At 45.4% G+C, this 15,134-nt stretch overlaps 1 protein-coding gene across 1 annotated transcript in view; it reads right to left on the bottom strand.

Annotated features, from left to right (window-relative positions):
- BBS7 (Bardet-Biedl syndrome 7) overlaps nt 1–15,134 on the bottom strand; it is a 94,229-nt gene that overhangs the window by 26,331 nt on the left and 52,764 nt on the right. The window contains exon 12 of the mRNA XM_030191777.1: nt 2,988–3,180. Within this exon, the coding sequence (XP_030047637.1) occupies nt 2,988–3,180 (193 nt within the window). The remainder of the gene's footprint in view (nt 1–2,987; nt 3,181–15,134) is intronic.

The following is a 15,134-nucleotide window of genomic DNA, read 5'->3' on the forward strand; positions in this document are numbered from 1 at the left end:
CATAATAAGACCTGTGACACCATAACCAATACAGTCAAGAGAATACATCACAAAAGGCGAAAGGGCCTTGTGTCTGATAGCCCCCTGCCTATACACTCTTCCTCTGTGTGAACCCTCATTACTTGTGCACTGTGCACCTGTACCCGTCAACTACTTACGGGTAGCGTACGACTACTTTCCCCCCCGCAGTTACTTAAGCTGTTCCCATACAAAAATAAATATCTGCCAGTTTCTTTTATGCGCCAATCTGTGGTACAGAAACTTTAAACATTTCACTATGTAACCATAACACAAAACAGTCAAAACTCGCCATCCGCCCAAACTAATATACCAACACTGCACCCAGTGAACTACCAAGTGCAAACGCAGATTAGATTTTATTATATGCAGGTCCCTAGTGGGCTCACAAATTTTATATATTTTACAAATTTTATACCCCGCTTAACACTAAGCAGCTACGACACATATATAAGATCAGGCCACCCAAACATCAAGAAACTATACTGCCTAATAAACAACCTCCTTGACACTCAAACTGTGGTAGCCACAAACGAAGACCCTCCCAACTCCATGGACCTAGCCAAATATTTCAAACAGGAAGTGATCAACATTAGGTCAGGCCTTCCAATGACCATTCTCCCTCTAGAGAACTATCTAGTCCACAGGACATCACAAAGCGAGGCAGCACAAGCCGACAGAACTTGGACCTCCTTCACAATGCCATCAACCTCCAAAATCCAAACCTCCCTCAAAAAGTATGTGAATCTCACTGCATACTGGACGCTTGCCCAAACCCACTTATACGAGATGCCCTTCCTGGTCTATAGATTTACTAACTGAATGCATCTCCTTCTCATTACGAGAAGGTCACTTCCTGGAGACCAAGGGAAACATAATGCTTACCCCAATCCTAAAAAGCAACACAGCCAAGAAGGACAATATAACTAGCTACAGACCGGTGGCATCCATCCCACTCCTAGACAAAGTCATGGAAGGTATAGTCACCAAACTAACAAAGGATTACCTATACCAGCACTCTATCCTCCACCCCTCACAGTCAGACTTTAGACCCCACCACAGCACGGAACTTGTTCTATCACTGGTTGAGTGCTTTTGACGTAGTGGACAATACACTCCTCTACATCGGCCTTGGAGGCCCTGTACTCGGATGGTTCACCGGTTTCCTCAAATTCAGATCGTACCAAGTCAAATCAGCACATAATATCCCACCCGCCTGGACTCCAAGCTGTGGTGTACCACAAGGTTTTCCACTGTCCCCAACACTATTCAAGATCATGATAGCACCATTCGGCCCTACAGCTATATCCACGTTCAGATTTTCAAATTGTTTATAAACACTTTCTTCCATGAAGGGTGCACTATCCACTCCATTCCCAGATATATCCTCTGCAGCCAACCGCAGTCCTTCTCCAGGATTTTCTTCCGTGAACACCGAAGAGAAGTATTTGTTTAGCACATTTGCTTTATCAATCTCCACACAGCCATTCTCAGCATCTTTCAGTCTTCCAATTCCATATCCAGGTTTTCTCCTTTCCTCAATGTATCTGAAAAAGATCTTATCACCTCTCTTTACATGTTTAGCCATTTTTTCCTTCCACTTGCAGTAGCCAAATTTCCCTCTTCATCTCTCTGGGTTTAATCCAGTAATCTTTTATATGATCCTCTTGTTGCGTTCTGTATTTCTTGAACGCAGTCTCTTTTGCCCTTATTTTTTCATCCACTTGTTTGGACAACCATATAAGCCTACCCTCACACATGGGGTCATTTTAAGCAAGATTCCTGCAAATACTGTGCTCATATTTTATGTGTTATAAAATATGCTCCAAATAGGTGCTTATTCAGCTTCCCCAATTGGGTGACCTGTAGTTAGCAAATGTTCTCAATGGGGCTTGCATTAAATTGTGTTAACACACTTTAGTAAAGAAGGCCCTTGATTACTTAATACTGTACATGAAAATTTCCTTTTTTTAACTGTTCATTCTGGTTGCTAAAGGAAGGCTCACAGTGTACAAGTGAAAAAGCAAAAACTAATTCAGGCAAGGCACACCTTTTTGCAGGTTTTCTCCTATACTTTTCCGAAGACTTAAGCAAAGCTAAGTGTTGTTATTTTCAGGTGGGGGACCTTAGCTCTTGTATTGCCTCACTTAACCTGACCTAGATAAACAGGTGGCAATCCTACAGTAAGGGCAGCACTCTGTCTCCTGAACTCTCCCATGATGGGAATAACTTCCTGCTTGCCACCACATGCTGCAACACTGAAATGCAAAGCATGGAAAGACAGCAAACAGGAATGGACACTGCCTATGGTAGCGTTAAGGATAGGGTTACCATATTTTGTCCCCCAAAAAGGAGGACACATGCCCCGCCCCGCCACACACCATGCCACGCCCCCTTTCATGCCCTCGCTCAGCTCCCTGTCACATTTTCCCCTCCCCCCTGTCACACACCCCATCACTCCCCCTCACCCCCCCCCCTTACTACTGCCCTGGTGGTCTAGTGACCTCTTTGGGGCAGGAAAGAGCCCCCTCTTTCCTGCCCGGAGCGCTGCCCTGCATGCATCCTTCCTGTTCCTGATCACGGCGCCGATTCAAAATGGCCGCCGAGAATTGAAGTCTCACAAGGTCACTTCAACTCTTGGCGGCCATTTTGAATCAGCGCCGAGATCAGGAACAGGAAGGATGCATGCAGGGCAGTGCTCCGGGCAAGAAAGAGGGGGCTCTTTCCTGCCCAGAAGGCGGAAGAGGTCACTAGACCACCAGGGCAGTAGTAAGTAAGGGGAGGGGAGGCTAGCAATCTGCCCATTTGTCCGGTTTTCTGGACAAACGGGCAGGCTGGTGGGTGGGGACGGCCCGCCCACCAGCCTGCCCATTTGTCCAGAAATCCGGACAAACGGGCAAGATTGGCAAAACCCGCTGCCTCTGGGTAAATCCGGACAGATGATAACCCTAGTTAAGGAGAGCACTCACCTGAACCAGAACATTATCTATGGCAGTCTGCACCTCCAGGATGAGGCTGTAGCTGGCATCATCTCGATTCAGGGTAAATTTCTCATTCACACTGAAGACAGGAACTGCTGAAACAGCAGTGCTGGATTGAGCAGACTGCTGGTATTTTTCCCGTTCCTGAAGCACTTTAAACTGCAGCTGTTCCAACTCACTCCTGTGAAAAGCAGACAGAAGCACAATATTCTCACTTTCCTAGCATGGAGTCTGTTCCTGCTTTCTGCTCAGACATGGAAACAGAATTTAATTCTCCTTCCTGCACATCTCCGACAGAAACATTTCTGGGTGTTTACTGTTTGGAGGTTTTATAAGTGCTTATCATGTAATAAAATAACCTTTTTCTCTGCTAACATGTTGCTCAGTTAATTGAACCTGTAATAAAGAAGGTGAAACCCAAGGTGGATGAATGTGTGTCACACACTGGGCAGCAATTAATGAATTAATGTTTTTTTACGCAAGTAAACTGCATTTTAGTGGAGGATTAGCCTAGTGGTTAGTGCAGCGGACTCTGATCCTGGGGAACTGAGTTCAATTCCCAATGCAGCTCCTTGTGACTCTGGGCAAGTCATTTAACCCTCCATTGCCCCGGGTACAAAATAAGTACCTGAATATATGTAAACCGCTTTGAATATAGTTGCAAAAACCTCAGAAAGGCAGTATATCAATTCCCATTTCCCTTTCCCTTTTAATTATTGCAGCCCTCCCCCAATGTTGGTAAAAGTAAAAAGCACACCATTCACAGTATGCATTTTAAAATCTACATGCATACGTTTGATATATAATTTACACCAGCTTGAATGCAGGTGCAAAGAGCACAGGTACTCTGTATCCATTTTCAAAGCAAAGCTGTGAGGAGTTTGAAAATAACCATGCAGGGATGCACGGCCCATGGGGAGGTTCATTATTGTTTTATTACAGCTAAGTGATGAGTTCCTCCCTATTGTGGAAGGATTGACAAATGTATTTATTTATTGGGATGTATTAACCACCTTTATGAAGAGATTCACCCAAGGCGATGTACAGCAGGTACAGTTTAATATAAAACTTACAATTTTGTTAACAGCATAACACTAGTAAAATGAACTAAGTATAAACATAAATACAATTAATGAGGCAAACTTGAAAACAGTAAATTGAAACCTAATAATAGATCTACCGTGAAACACTATCAAAAATGTACATATTTAACAGCACTGGAATTTGAATACCAGAGATATAATACAATGTTAGCATAATATTAATGATACACCCAATAAGCAGCATTAGAACATTCAACTAACATAGATATGATACTAAAGGCTTTCTACAATACAGCTTACCATATAACTGAGGGACCAGGAGCAGATATAGGATGGGAACAATATGTGGTACAGAGTCAGTTGGGATAATTTGATGGTTAACAAAAATCAAGGCAAGTTCTTTATATAGTTAAGCAGGAGATAAGGAACTGATCTATGTTACAGTATATGTATAAAGCTAGTCCAGGAGCAGAACAGGTGTGTGGGAAAATAAAGGCAGGCCAGAGTCCCTAAATTTATACCATCCCATGGGTTTAAGGTGGTCCCTTGCTGAAAGGCTGCTTTATGTGTAGAGTTCAGAAAAGGGACCCAGTGCCTGGCAGTAATACAGGTGAAAAGGCCGGACTGAAAATTACCTTCCTCAAATCCAGATGAACATATGCGCTGGTTCCACAGCACGTGTGTCCCTATGATAACAAGAAGTATTCCTGTGGAAGAATAAGCCAACATGTGTGTATTCGAATTCAACTGTCTCTCTGATATTTTGTCCCACCACTCGAAGAATTCACAGTTACAAAGTAAGTAGATTCAGTTTGTCTTTAAAAACATTCTTTGAATATGTGCATTAGATGTACCTGTGTAGTTTGTAACTGCATGGGGTCGTTTAATTGCACCCATAAGGCATGCTATGACCATTCTCCTCCCATTAGCCTGTTTAATCTTTGGATAAGGTCTTAACATAATTTAGAAAGTTCATGTTAATTAAAGGAATGGGTCTGCAATTTTGAGTACATGACCTCACCAAAAGCAGAATCATGGCCTCAGTAAAGGTATTCTCCACTTCACTCTGGGAAATATACTTAATTCTGGTCACCACATCTCAAAAAAGATATATTGGAATTAGAAAAGGTACAGAGAAGGGTGACGAAAATGATAGAATGGGACGACTTCCCTATGAGGAAAGGCTAAAGCAGCTAGGGCTCTTCAGCTTGGAGAAAAGAAGGCTGAGGGGAGATATGATAGAGGTCTATAAAATAATGAGTGGAGTTGAACGGGTAGACGTTAATCAATTGTTTACTCTTTTCAAAAATACTAGGACTAGGGGGCATGCAATGAAGCTACTAAGTAGTAAATTTAAAACGAATCGGAGAAAAAACTTTTCTTCACTCAACGTGTAATTAAACTCTGGAATTCATTGACAGAGAATGTAGTAAAAGTAGTTAGCTTAGTGGGGTTTAAAAAAGGTTTGGCTAGCTTCCTAAAAGAAAAGTCCATAAGCCATTATTAAAATGGACTTGAGGAAAATCCACTGCTTATTTCTAGGATAAGCTGCATAAAATGTATTGTACTGTTTTGGGATCTTGTAACCTGGATACTTGTAAACTGGATTGGCCACTGTTAGAAACAGGATGCTGGTCTTGATGGACCTTCGGTCTGTTTCAGTATGGCAATACTTATGTACTTATGTAACCCCCAACCCTCCCAACTAGAGAATGACACAAGGACGGAGACCCGTAGTAACTGTGGGGATGGCAACAGGGACAGAGCTTGCAGGGACAGGGCGGGGATGGGGACAGAGCCCACGGGGATAGGAAGAAACTTTATCCCCGTGTCATTTTCTACTTTGAAGCCTGTTAATGAACTGGACTGTTATTTATGTTTGAGTGATGCAGACAACAATATTTTGATTATTTTAGAAAAACAAACAAACATGCAGTTACCTGATGCTAGGGTCCACCACCCAAGAAAAAGATCTAGGTGTCATTGTAGACAAAAGACTGAATCTTCTGCCCAGTGTGCGTCAGCAGCCAAAAATCAAACAGGATGCTAGGAATTATTAGGAGAGGGATGCAAAATAAGACCAAAAATATTATAATGCCTCTGTATCGCTCCATGGTGCAATCTCACCTTGAGTACTGCGTTCAATTCTGGTTGCCGTATCTCAAAAAAGATATAGTGGAATTGGAAAAGGTTCAAAGAAGAGCAACCAAAATGATAGAGGGGATAGGACTGCTCCCATATGAGAAAAGGTTGAAGAGGTTAGGGATCTTTAACTTTGAAAAGAGACACTGAGGGGCGATATGATTGAGGTCTACAAAATCCTGAGTGGTGTGGAGCGGGTGGAGGTGAATCGATTTTTCACTTTTTCAAAAAAGTACAAACACCAGGGGATACTCAATGAAATTGCATGGAAATACTTTTAAAATAAATAGGAGGAAATGTTTTTTTTTACTCAACAAATAGTTAAGCTCTGGAACTTGTTGCTGGAGGATGTGGTAATGGCAGTTAGCATATCTGAATTTAAAAAAGGTTTGCACAAGTTCCTGGAGGAAAAGTCCATAGCCTGTTATTGAGATGGTCATGGGGAAAACCACTGCTTGCCCTGGGATTGGTAGCATGGAATGGTGCTACTAACTGGGTTTCTGCCAGGTATTTGTGACCTGGATTGGCCACTGCTGGAAGCAGGATACCTGGCTACATGGACCATTGGTCTGACCCAGTATGGCTACTCTTATGCTGGCCACAACTAGCAAAATTTGCAAGGGGGATCCTGTACATCCTGCTACTAGCACATCTTCTATTGCCGGAAGGACTGTAGAAGACAGGAGAGCTAGACTGAATCCTGAGTTTATCTTGTTGGCCAGACCGTACAGGTCTTTATCTGCCACATTTACTGTGTTACTTCTTATTCATCCACAGATTTAAAAAATCATAACACTGCTTCATAGGGCATATTTTTCCCCTCTAGGGCATACAGAATGGGTTGCAGTTTGTACCCCTGGACATTTTAACAGGGTGGATTAGAATTCCTTGGGGTAGTAGAAGTCAGCTATTGTTGGGGTTGGAAGGGTAGAGGGTGGTGGTAGGAAGGAGGGTTATTATAGCTGCTCATAGTTATTATTGTTCTCTATTTGTAATTTATACACAACAGTTGCACAGCATATTGTTCATTTTATACTTTAATAAAAAGATTTAAATATAAAATTGTCATTGTTCAAGGCTTCTGCAGATGAGGACAGAGCCCATGGGGATGGAGCGGGAACAGAACCTGTGGGAACAGGGCGGGGATGGAGACAGGGCCTGCGGGGATGGAGTGGGGATGGGGACAGGACAAACTTTGTCCCCGTGTCATTCTCTACCCCCAACCCAAATAGACAAGAAAGAAAATCAAGAACCCCCTTCCCACTATCAAAACCCCTATAGTCTCCTGGATCCCCCTGCCAATCAAGGAGGACCAACAAGAAATACCCTAAGAAGAGGAAAGCCGCCCTCACCCCGCATGGAAAATCCACCCCCGCCCCCCCCCGCCACACACACACACACACATACACACAAAAAGAATCAAATACATATCTCATACACCCACACAATTACAAATTTACACATCCAAATACCAGCAAAAGAACCCCCTTAGCTTAGATAACAGAATTCTCTTAAACAATATAATAAGCAAAGCAGCAATTGTAATACTCAGTCACTGATTTTTAAACCAAACAGCAGAAATTTTGCACACAATAGTCAAGGTGCTGGAGTGATATGTTTTGTTTTCCATTCCTTTCCTAATAATTCTTAACTTTCTATTTGCTTTCTTAGTCACTGCTGAACACTTAGCAGAGGGTTTCAATGTATCATCAATGGTGACACCTAATGTGGAACCTAACATCATGTAGCTATAGTTTGGGTTCCTGTTTCCTACAGGTATCACTTTGCACTTGCTCACATTAGAACATAAGAACAAATTTCACTGCCGTTTGGATGATCAGTCTCCCAGTCTAGTAAGGTTTTCTTGCAATTTAAAAACTTTGAATAACTTTGAGGGGCATAATCGAACGGGGATGACCATCTGTAAGGGCGCCCGTCTCTAAGGACGTCCCTAAGGGGCGGGGAAACCCGTGGGGACGCCCAAATCTCAACATAAAGGAATTGGAGAAGGTGCAGAGAAGGGCGACAAAAATGATAAAAGGGATGGGATGACTACCTTATGAGGAGAGGTTAAGACGGCTAAGACCCTTTAGCCTGGAGAAAAGGCAGCTGAGGGGTGATATGATAGAAGTCTACAAAATAATGAGTGGGGTAGAGCGGACAGATGTGAAGCGTTTGTTTACGCTTTCGAACAGTAATAGAACTAGGGGACACAAGATGAAATTAGAATGTGGTAGGTTTAAAACAAATTGGAGAAAGTTTTTCTTTACTCAGCGCGTAGTTAAGACTCTGGAACTCATTGCCGGAGAAGATAGTGACGGCAACTGGCCTTGCTGAGTTTAAAGGGGGTCTGGACAGATTTCTGAAGGAAAAGTCCATTGATCGTTATTAAATTTGAGGGTTTTGCCAGGTTCTTGGGGCCTGGATTGGCCGCTGTCGGAGACGGAGTGCTGGGCTTGATGGACCTTTGGTCTTTTCCCAGCGTGGCAGTGCTTATGATCTTAGGGATGGTCATCCCCGGTTTTCAGTGATAATGGAAGCCGAGGATGCCCATCTCAAAAACGACCAAATCCAAGTCATTTGGTTGTGGGAGGAGCCAGCATTCGTAGTGCACTGGTCCCCCTGACATGCCAGGACACCAACCGGGCACCCTAGGGGGCACTGCAGTGGACTAACTGATGCACTAACTGAATGGAAAAAGGCATGCAGTGGTCACTGACCACATCCCACCCCGAAAAAAAACAACTTTAAAAACTTTTGTCTTTTTTTAGAGTATGGGTGAAGGATGTCCTTCGCTATGCCTCCGCGACTGCAGTTGAGGACGTCCTTCGCTATTTATTTATTTATTTAGATTTTGCTCACACCTTTTTCAGTAGTAGCTCAAGGTGAGTTACATTCAGGTACACTGGATATTTCTATGCCTCCATCCCTGCGACGGCAGTTGAAGACGTCCTTCGCTATTGCAGTTGAGGACGTCCAAAATGTGGATGTTTGTGAGAAGGATGTCCATGCCTCCAACACCCCCTTTATTTATTTGGATTTTGGATCACAAGTAGCAGCAGTGGGATTTGAACCGCTACCTCTGGATTGCAAGACCAGTGCTCTAACCACTAGGCCACTCCTCCACTCCACTCCCTTGAAATTTGGCCATCCCTGTGGAGGGGGCGGGCAGTTGAGGACGTCCAAAATGTTTGAAAGAAGAACGTCCACGCCCTCTTTATGCCTCCACTGACACACACATACCTCCCCCCCAGGGACCTGCATACTTCCCCCTCCCCCACAGGAATGGCCAAATTTCAAAGGAGTAGAGTGGAGTGCAGGAGTGGCCTAGTGGTTAGAGCACTGGGCTTGCAATCCAGAGGTGCTACTTGTGATCCAAAATCCAAATAAATAAAGGGGGTGTCAGAGGCATAGCAGGCATGGACATCCTTCTCACAGAAACACCCAGGCATGGACGTCCTTCTCACAAACATCCACATTTTGGACGTCTTCAACTGCCGTCGCAGGGACGGAGGCATAGCGAAGGAGGTCCTTCACCCATACTCTAAAAAAAAAAAAAAAAAAGACAAAAGTTTTTAAAGTTGTTTTTTTTCAGGGTGGGAGGTCAGGGGAGGTCATCCCCGATTCCCTCCGGTGGTAATCTGGCCATTTAGGGCACCTTTTTGTGGCTTGGTCGTAAAAAAAAAAAAGGACCAAGTAAAGTCGGCCAAGTGTTCGTCAGGGATGCCCTTCTTTTTTCCATTATCGCTTGAGGATGCCCCTGTTAGGCACGCCCCAGTCCCGCCTTCGCTACGCTTCTGACACCCCCCCCCCCAAGAACTTTGGTCGTCTCCACGACGGGAAGCAGTTGGGGACGCCCAAAATTGGCTTTCGATTATGCCGATTTGGGTGACTCTGAGAGAAGGACGCCCATCTCCCGATTTGTGTCGGAAGATGGGCGTCCTTCCCTTTCGAAAATAAGCTAGCTAGTGTCATAATCAAATGTAATCACCTCACTTATTATTCCTGTTTCCAGGCCATATATAAATAAGTTTAAAAAAATAGCAATCCCATTGCAGATCCCTGGTGAATCTCATTATTTACTCTTCTCCATTGAGAATATTTACAACACTACCTCCTATCCCAAGACTCTTTAATTTCCTCAGGAGTTGTTCAAGAGGTACTTTGTTAAATGCCTTCTGAAAATCCAGACACACAATATCAACTAGCTCACCTTTATCCACATGTTTATTCAACCCTTCAAAAAATGTAGCAGATTGATGAGACTAGACTTCACTTGACTAAATCCATGTTGACTTTGTACCATTAATCCATACCTATGTATATGTCCTCCAGGACATGAGTGCTACCTTAATCTCTCGACTGACTGGGATTGGCTAGACGATATAGTGTTAAAATGTTTTCATTCCTTCCTTAGAAATAGACTCCAGTCTCTCATTTCTATTCCTTGACTTGTGAGGTTCCTCAAGGGTCCATCTTAACCTCCATTCTTTGTAATCACTACCATGACCCACTGGCAACTATTACCCAAAGTTTCAGGATCAGCAGTGCTTTTTTTGTAGAAAAAAAGGTGCCGGTACTCATTATGGGCGGGGTCACCACATATGGCTCCAGCCCTATGACAGCCACAGCCACATTAGCCACACCCCTTATACCATGGCACATATAAACAGACATCATTGAAAATATTATACTAGTATAGAAGAAAAAAATAACGTGATTTTTTTTCATTATAAATAATTTCTGTAAGCTGTTACAGCTCCAGTATACCTAGTGCAAAATAAGAGAGCAGATGTAAATTCTCAAATTGGACATATTCCAAACACTAAAATGAAAATAAAATGATTTTTTCTACCTTTGTTGTCTGGTGACTTTGTTTTTCTATCCATATTGGTCCCTGTCTCTGATTCTGCTGCTCTCTATCTGTTCCCTTAACTCCGTTTCCAGGGCTTCCTTTCCATTTATTTTTTTACTTTCCTCCTTTCTTCTTCATTTCTTGGCCTACATCCGTAAGTAAAAGCTGGGTCCTCCTCCGTGGAACTGAATGGAGGAGGTATAACGTGGATCCAGCTTTTGCCTATTTTCTCCATCAATGTGCAGCTTTCCTCCTCTCTTCCCTTTCACTCCTCTCCATCCATGTGCATCTTCTTTTTCCTTTCCTCCTCTCCATCCATGTCCAGCATTTCTCCTCTCTCCCCGCCAACCCCTCCATCCATCCATGTCCAGCAATTCTCCTCTGTCCCCTGCCCTCCCCCTCCATGTCCAGCAATTCTCCTCTCTCCCCTGCCCTCCCCACCCATCCATGTCCAGCAATTCTCTCTCCCCTGCCCTCCCCTCCCACCCATGTCCAGCGATTCTCTTCTCTGCCCTGCCCTCCCCTCCCATCCATGTCCAGCAATTGTCTCTTCCCTGCCCTCCCCTCCCATCCATGTCCAGCGATTCTCCTTTCTCCCCTGCTCTCCATAAGTACATAAGTAGTGCCATACTGGGAAAGACCAAAGGTCCATCTAGCCCAGCATCCTGTCACCGACAGTGGCCAATCCAGGTCAAGGGCACCTGGCACGCTCCCCAAACGTAAAAACATTCCAGACAAGTTATACCTAAAAATGAGGAATTTTTCCAGTCCATTTAATAGCGGTCTATGGACTTGTCCTTTAGGAATCTATCTAACCCCTTTTTAAACTCCGTCAAGCTAACCGCCCGTACCACGTTCTCCGGCAATGAATTCCAGAGTCTAATTACACGTTGGGTGAAGAAAAATTTTCTCCGATTCGTTTTAAATTTACCACACTGTAGCTTCAACTCATGCCCTCTAGTCCTAGTATTTTTGGATAGCGTGAACAGTCGCTTCACATCCACCCGATCCATTCCACTCATTATTTTATACACTTCTATCATATCTCCCCTCAGCCGTCTCTTCTCCAAGCTGAAAAGCCCTAGCCTTCTCAGCCTCTCTTCATAGGAAAGTCGTCCCATCCCCACTATCATTTTCGTCGCCCTTCGCTGTACCTTTTCCAATTCTACTATATCTTTTTTGAGATACGGAGACCAGTACTGAACACAATACTCCAGGTGCGGTCGCACCATGGAGCGATACAACGGCATTATAACATCCGCACACCTGGACTCCATACCCTTCCTAATAACACCCAACATTCTATTCGCTTTCCTAGCTGCAGCAGCACACTGAGCAGAAGGTTTCAGCGTATCATCGACGACGACACCCAGATCCCTTTCTTGATCCGTAACTCCTAACGCGGAACCTTGCAAGACGTAGCTATAATTCGGGTTCCTCTTACCCACATGCATCACTTTGCACTTGTCAACATTGAACTTCATCTGCCACTTGCACGCCCATTCTCCCAGTCTCGCAAGGTCCTCCTGTAATCGTTCACATTCCTCCTGCGACTTGACGACCCTGAATAATTTTGTGTCATCGGCGAATTTAATTACCTCACTAGTTATTCCCATCTCTAGGTCATTTATAAATACATTAAAAAGCAACGGACCCAGCACAGACCCCTGCGGGACCCCACTAACTACCCTCCTCCACTGAGAATACTGGCCACGCAATCCTACTCTCTGCTTCCTATCTTTCAACCAGTTCTTAATCCATAATAATACCCTACCTCCGATTCCATGACTCTGCAATTTCTTCAGGAGTCTTTCGTGCGGCACTTTGTCAAACGCCTTCTGAAAATCCAGATATACAATATCAACCGGCTCCCCATTGTCCACATGTTTGCTTACCCCCTCAAAAAAATGCATTAGATTGGTGAGGCCTGTCCAGCAATTCTCTCTTCCCTGCCCCTCCCCTCCCATCGATGTCCAGAAATTCTGTTCCCTGCCCTCCCCTCCCATGATGTCCAGCGATTCTCCTCTCTCCCCTGCCCTGTCCTCCCATCAATATCCAATGATTCTCCTCTCTCCCCTGCCCTCCCCTCCCATGATGTCCAGCGATTCTCCTCTCTCCCCTGCCCTGTCCTCCCATCAATATCCAATGATTCTCCTCTCTCCCCTGCCCTCCCCTCCCATGATGTCCAGCGATTCTCCTCTCTCCCCTGCCCTCCCCTCCCATCCATGTCCAGCGATTCTCCTCTCTCCCCTGCCCTCTCCTCCCATCCATGTCCAGCGATTCGCCTCTCTCCCCTGCCCTCCCCTCCCATCGATGTCCAGCAGTTCTCTCTTCCCTGCCCTCCCCTCCCATGATGTCCAGCGATTCTCCTTTCTCCCCTGCCATCAATGTCCAGCGATTCTGCTCTCTCCCCTGCCCTCCCCTCTCCCATGTCCAGCGATTCTTCTTCCCCCAGCCCATCTTCCTTCTCCACTGCCTGCCAGCGTCGGACTCAGCAGAGCGAACAATGCAGCGATTGAGAGAGGCTGGAAGCATCGGAGCTTCCCTCTGCGAGTCCCGCCTATGCAGAAACAGGAAGTTGAAACAACGTAGTGTGAGCACTCTGGAGGGCTGGTGCGAGGGAAAGGGGATAGTGGGTCTTTCAGCCGGCATCATCCCCGTTCATTCAGCCCAGTGAGGAGAACAGGGCGCCCTCTAGGGATCAAACTGCCAGGGAAAGCGGTAATGCAGGAGAAAAACTACACTTCCCAGAAGCCAGTGCAGGGTCAGCTGAACTCCCAGGAGGGGGAGGGTGGAGTGACTGATTGGGAGATGAGGTCTGATCCTGGAGATGGGGAACAGCTGGTGGAGCTTGGGGAGGAGGAGATGGAGTGGAATAAAGAGGAGGTAGAAGGAGAAGGTAAGGAGGAGTGCATGGAGGTTGGAAGGTTTGCTCAAACTTCCTCAGGAAAGGTAAAGGCTTTGGTGGCGGGAGTGTGGCCCAAGCTGTGCATACTTGGAGAGGATAAAATAATCCAGTGGGGAAGCCACTGGTGGAAGAAGCTAACCCATAAACTATCTAAGGGTAGAAGATAGTGCTGATGAGGGGAGGCTACAATTGGGAGCAAGACAAAGGTTTATATTCTGAGTTACAATTGGGAGCAAGACAAAGGTTTATATTCTGAGTTAAGATTGGACTGTGTTAATAAGCTGAATGTGGAAAAACTGAACTGACTCTTGCATTCTTGAGGAAGTAACTGCTTGAATATTAAAGCTGTATTAAAAGATGCTGAGAGAATAAAGACCTGTGGTTTTCAAGAACTATAAGACTGCTGGAGTTTGTGTGTCCCAGTTGTGAGCTGATCCTGGGCGCAGGTCAGCTGGGCAGCAGTTAAACTAGGCCAGAAGCAGTGCAGCAAGGCGGTGGTTGCAGCTCGTACCGGGGAAAAGCTAGCCAAGCTAAGCAGGGTCGACCCCGGCTCTCACCTGGAAGAGTGACCTGGTTACAGAATGGTGGCAGTGGTGGGATTGTCTGAACAACCCGCCGGCAAAAGAAGCGTGTATTACTCCGAGTTCTGGTAAGCATATACGGGACTCGGGTAACCAGGAGGAGGGGGATATAGAGGGCCGGAGCTGTGTAATACCGCACTTGGAGAGTGTTCTTTGTTGTTCCCTTTCTCTCAGGTACCGGTGGCTAAGGCGACATGGAGTCGAAGGAGCTGCTGTCTTTTATGGCCCACCAGTTCCAAAAGCAGCAGGAAATGGCTCAGAGACTTCTAGAGGATTCCTTGGCTGCTTCTCGAGCACAGATACAACCGGTGCTGGAGGTGGTGCAGGAATTGTTACGGGCAGTACCCCTACCGAGGAAAGAGAGCCCCTCATTGGAGGCTATAGCCACTGGAGCTGTGCCTGGAAGCCTGGAGCCTGGACGGGTTAATTGGCTGCCTTGGGGCAAGTTAACAGAGCAGGATGACATTGAGGATTATCTGGGGACTTTTGAGCGGGTAGCATTGGCGGCTGCCTGGCCTCAAGAACAATGGACCATCAGACTGGCTCCCGCCCTGTCCGGGGAAGCCCTGGCAGCTTTTCGGAGCCTGTTGCCAGGGGACGTGGTGG

The sequence above is a fragment of the Microcaecilia unicolor genome, chromosome 2 (genome assembly GCF_901765095.1).
Source record: "Microcaecilia unicolor chromosome 2, aMicUni1.1, whole genome shotgun sequence".
NCBI classification, from domain to species: Eukaryota; Metazoa; Chordata; class Amphibia; order Gymnophiona; family Siphonopidae; genus Microcaecilia; species Microcaecilia unicolor.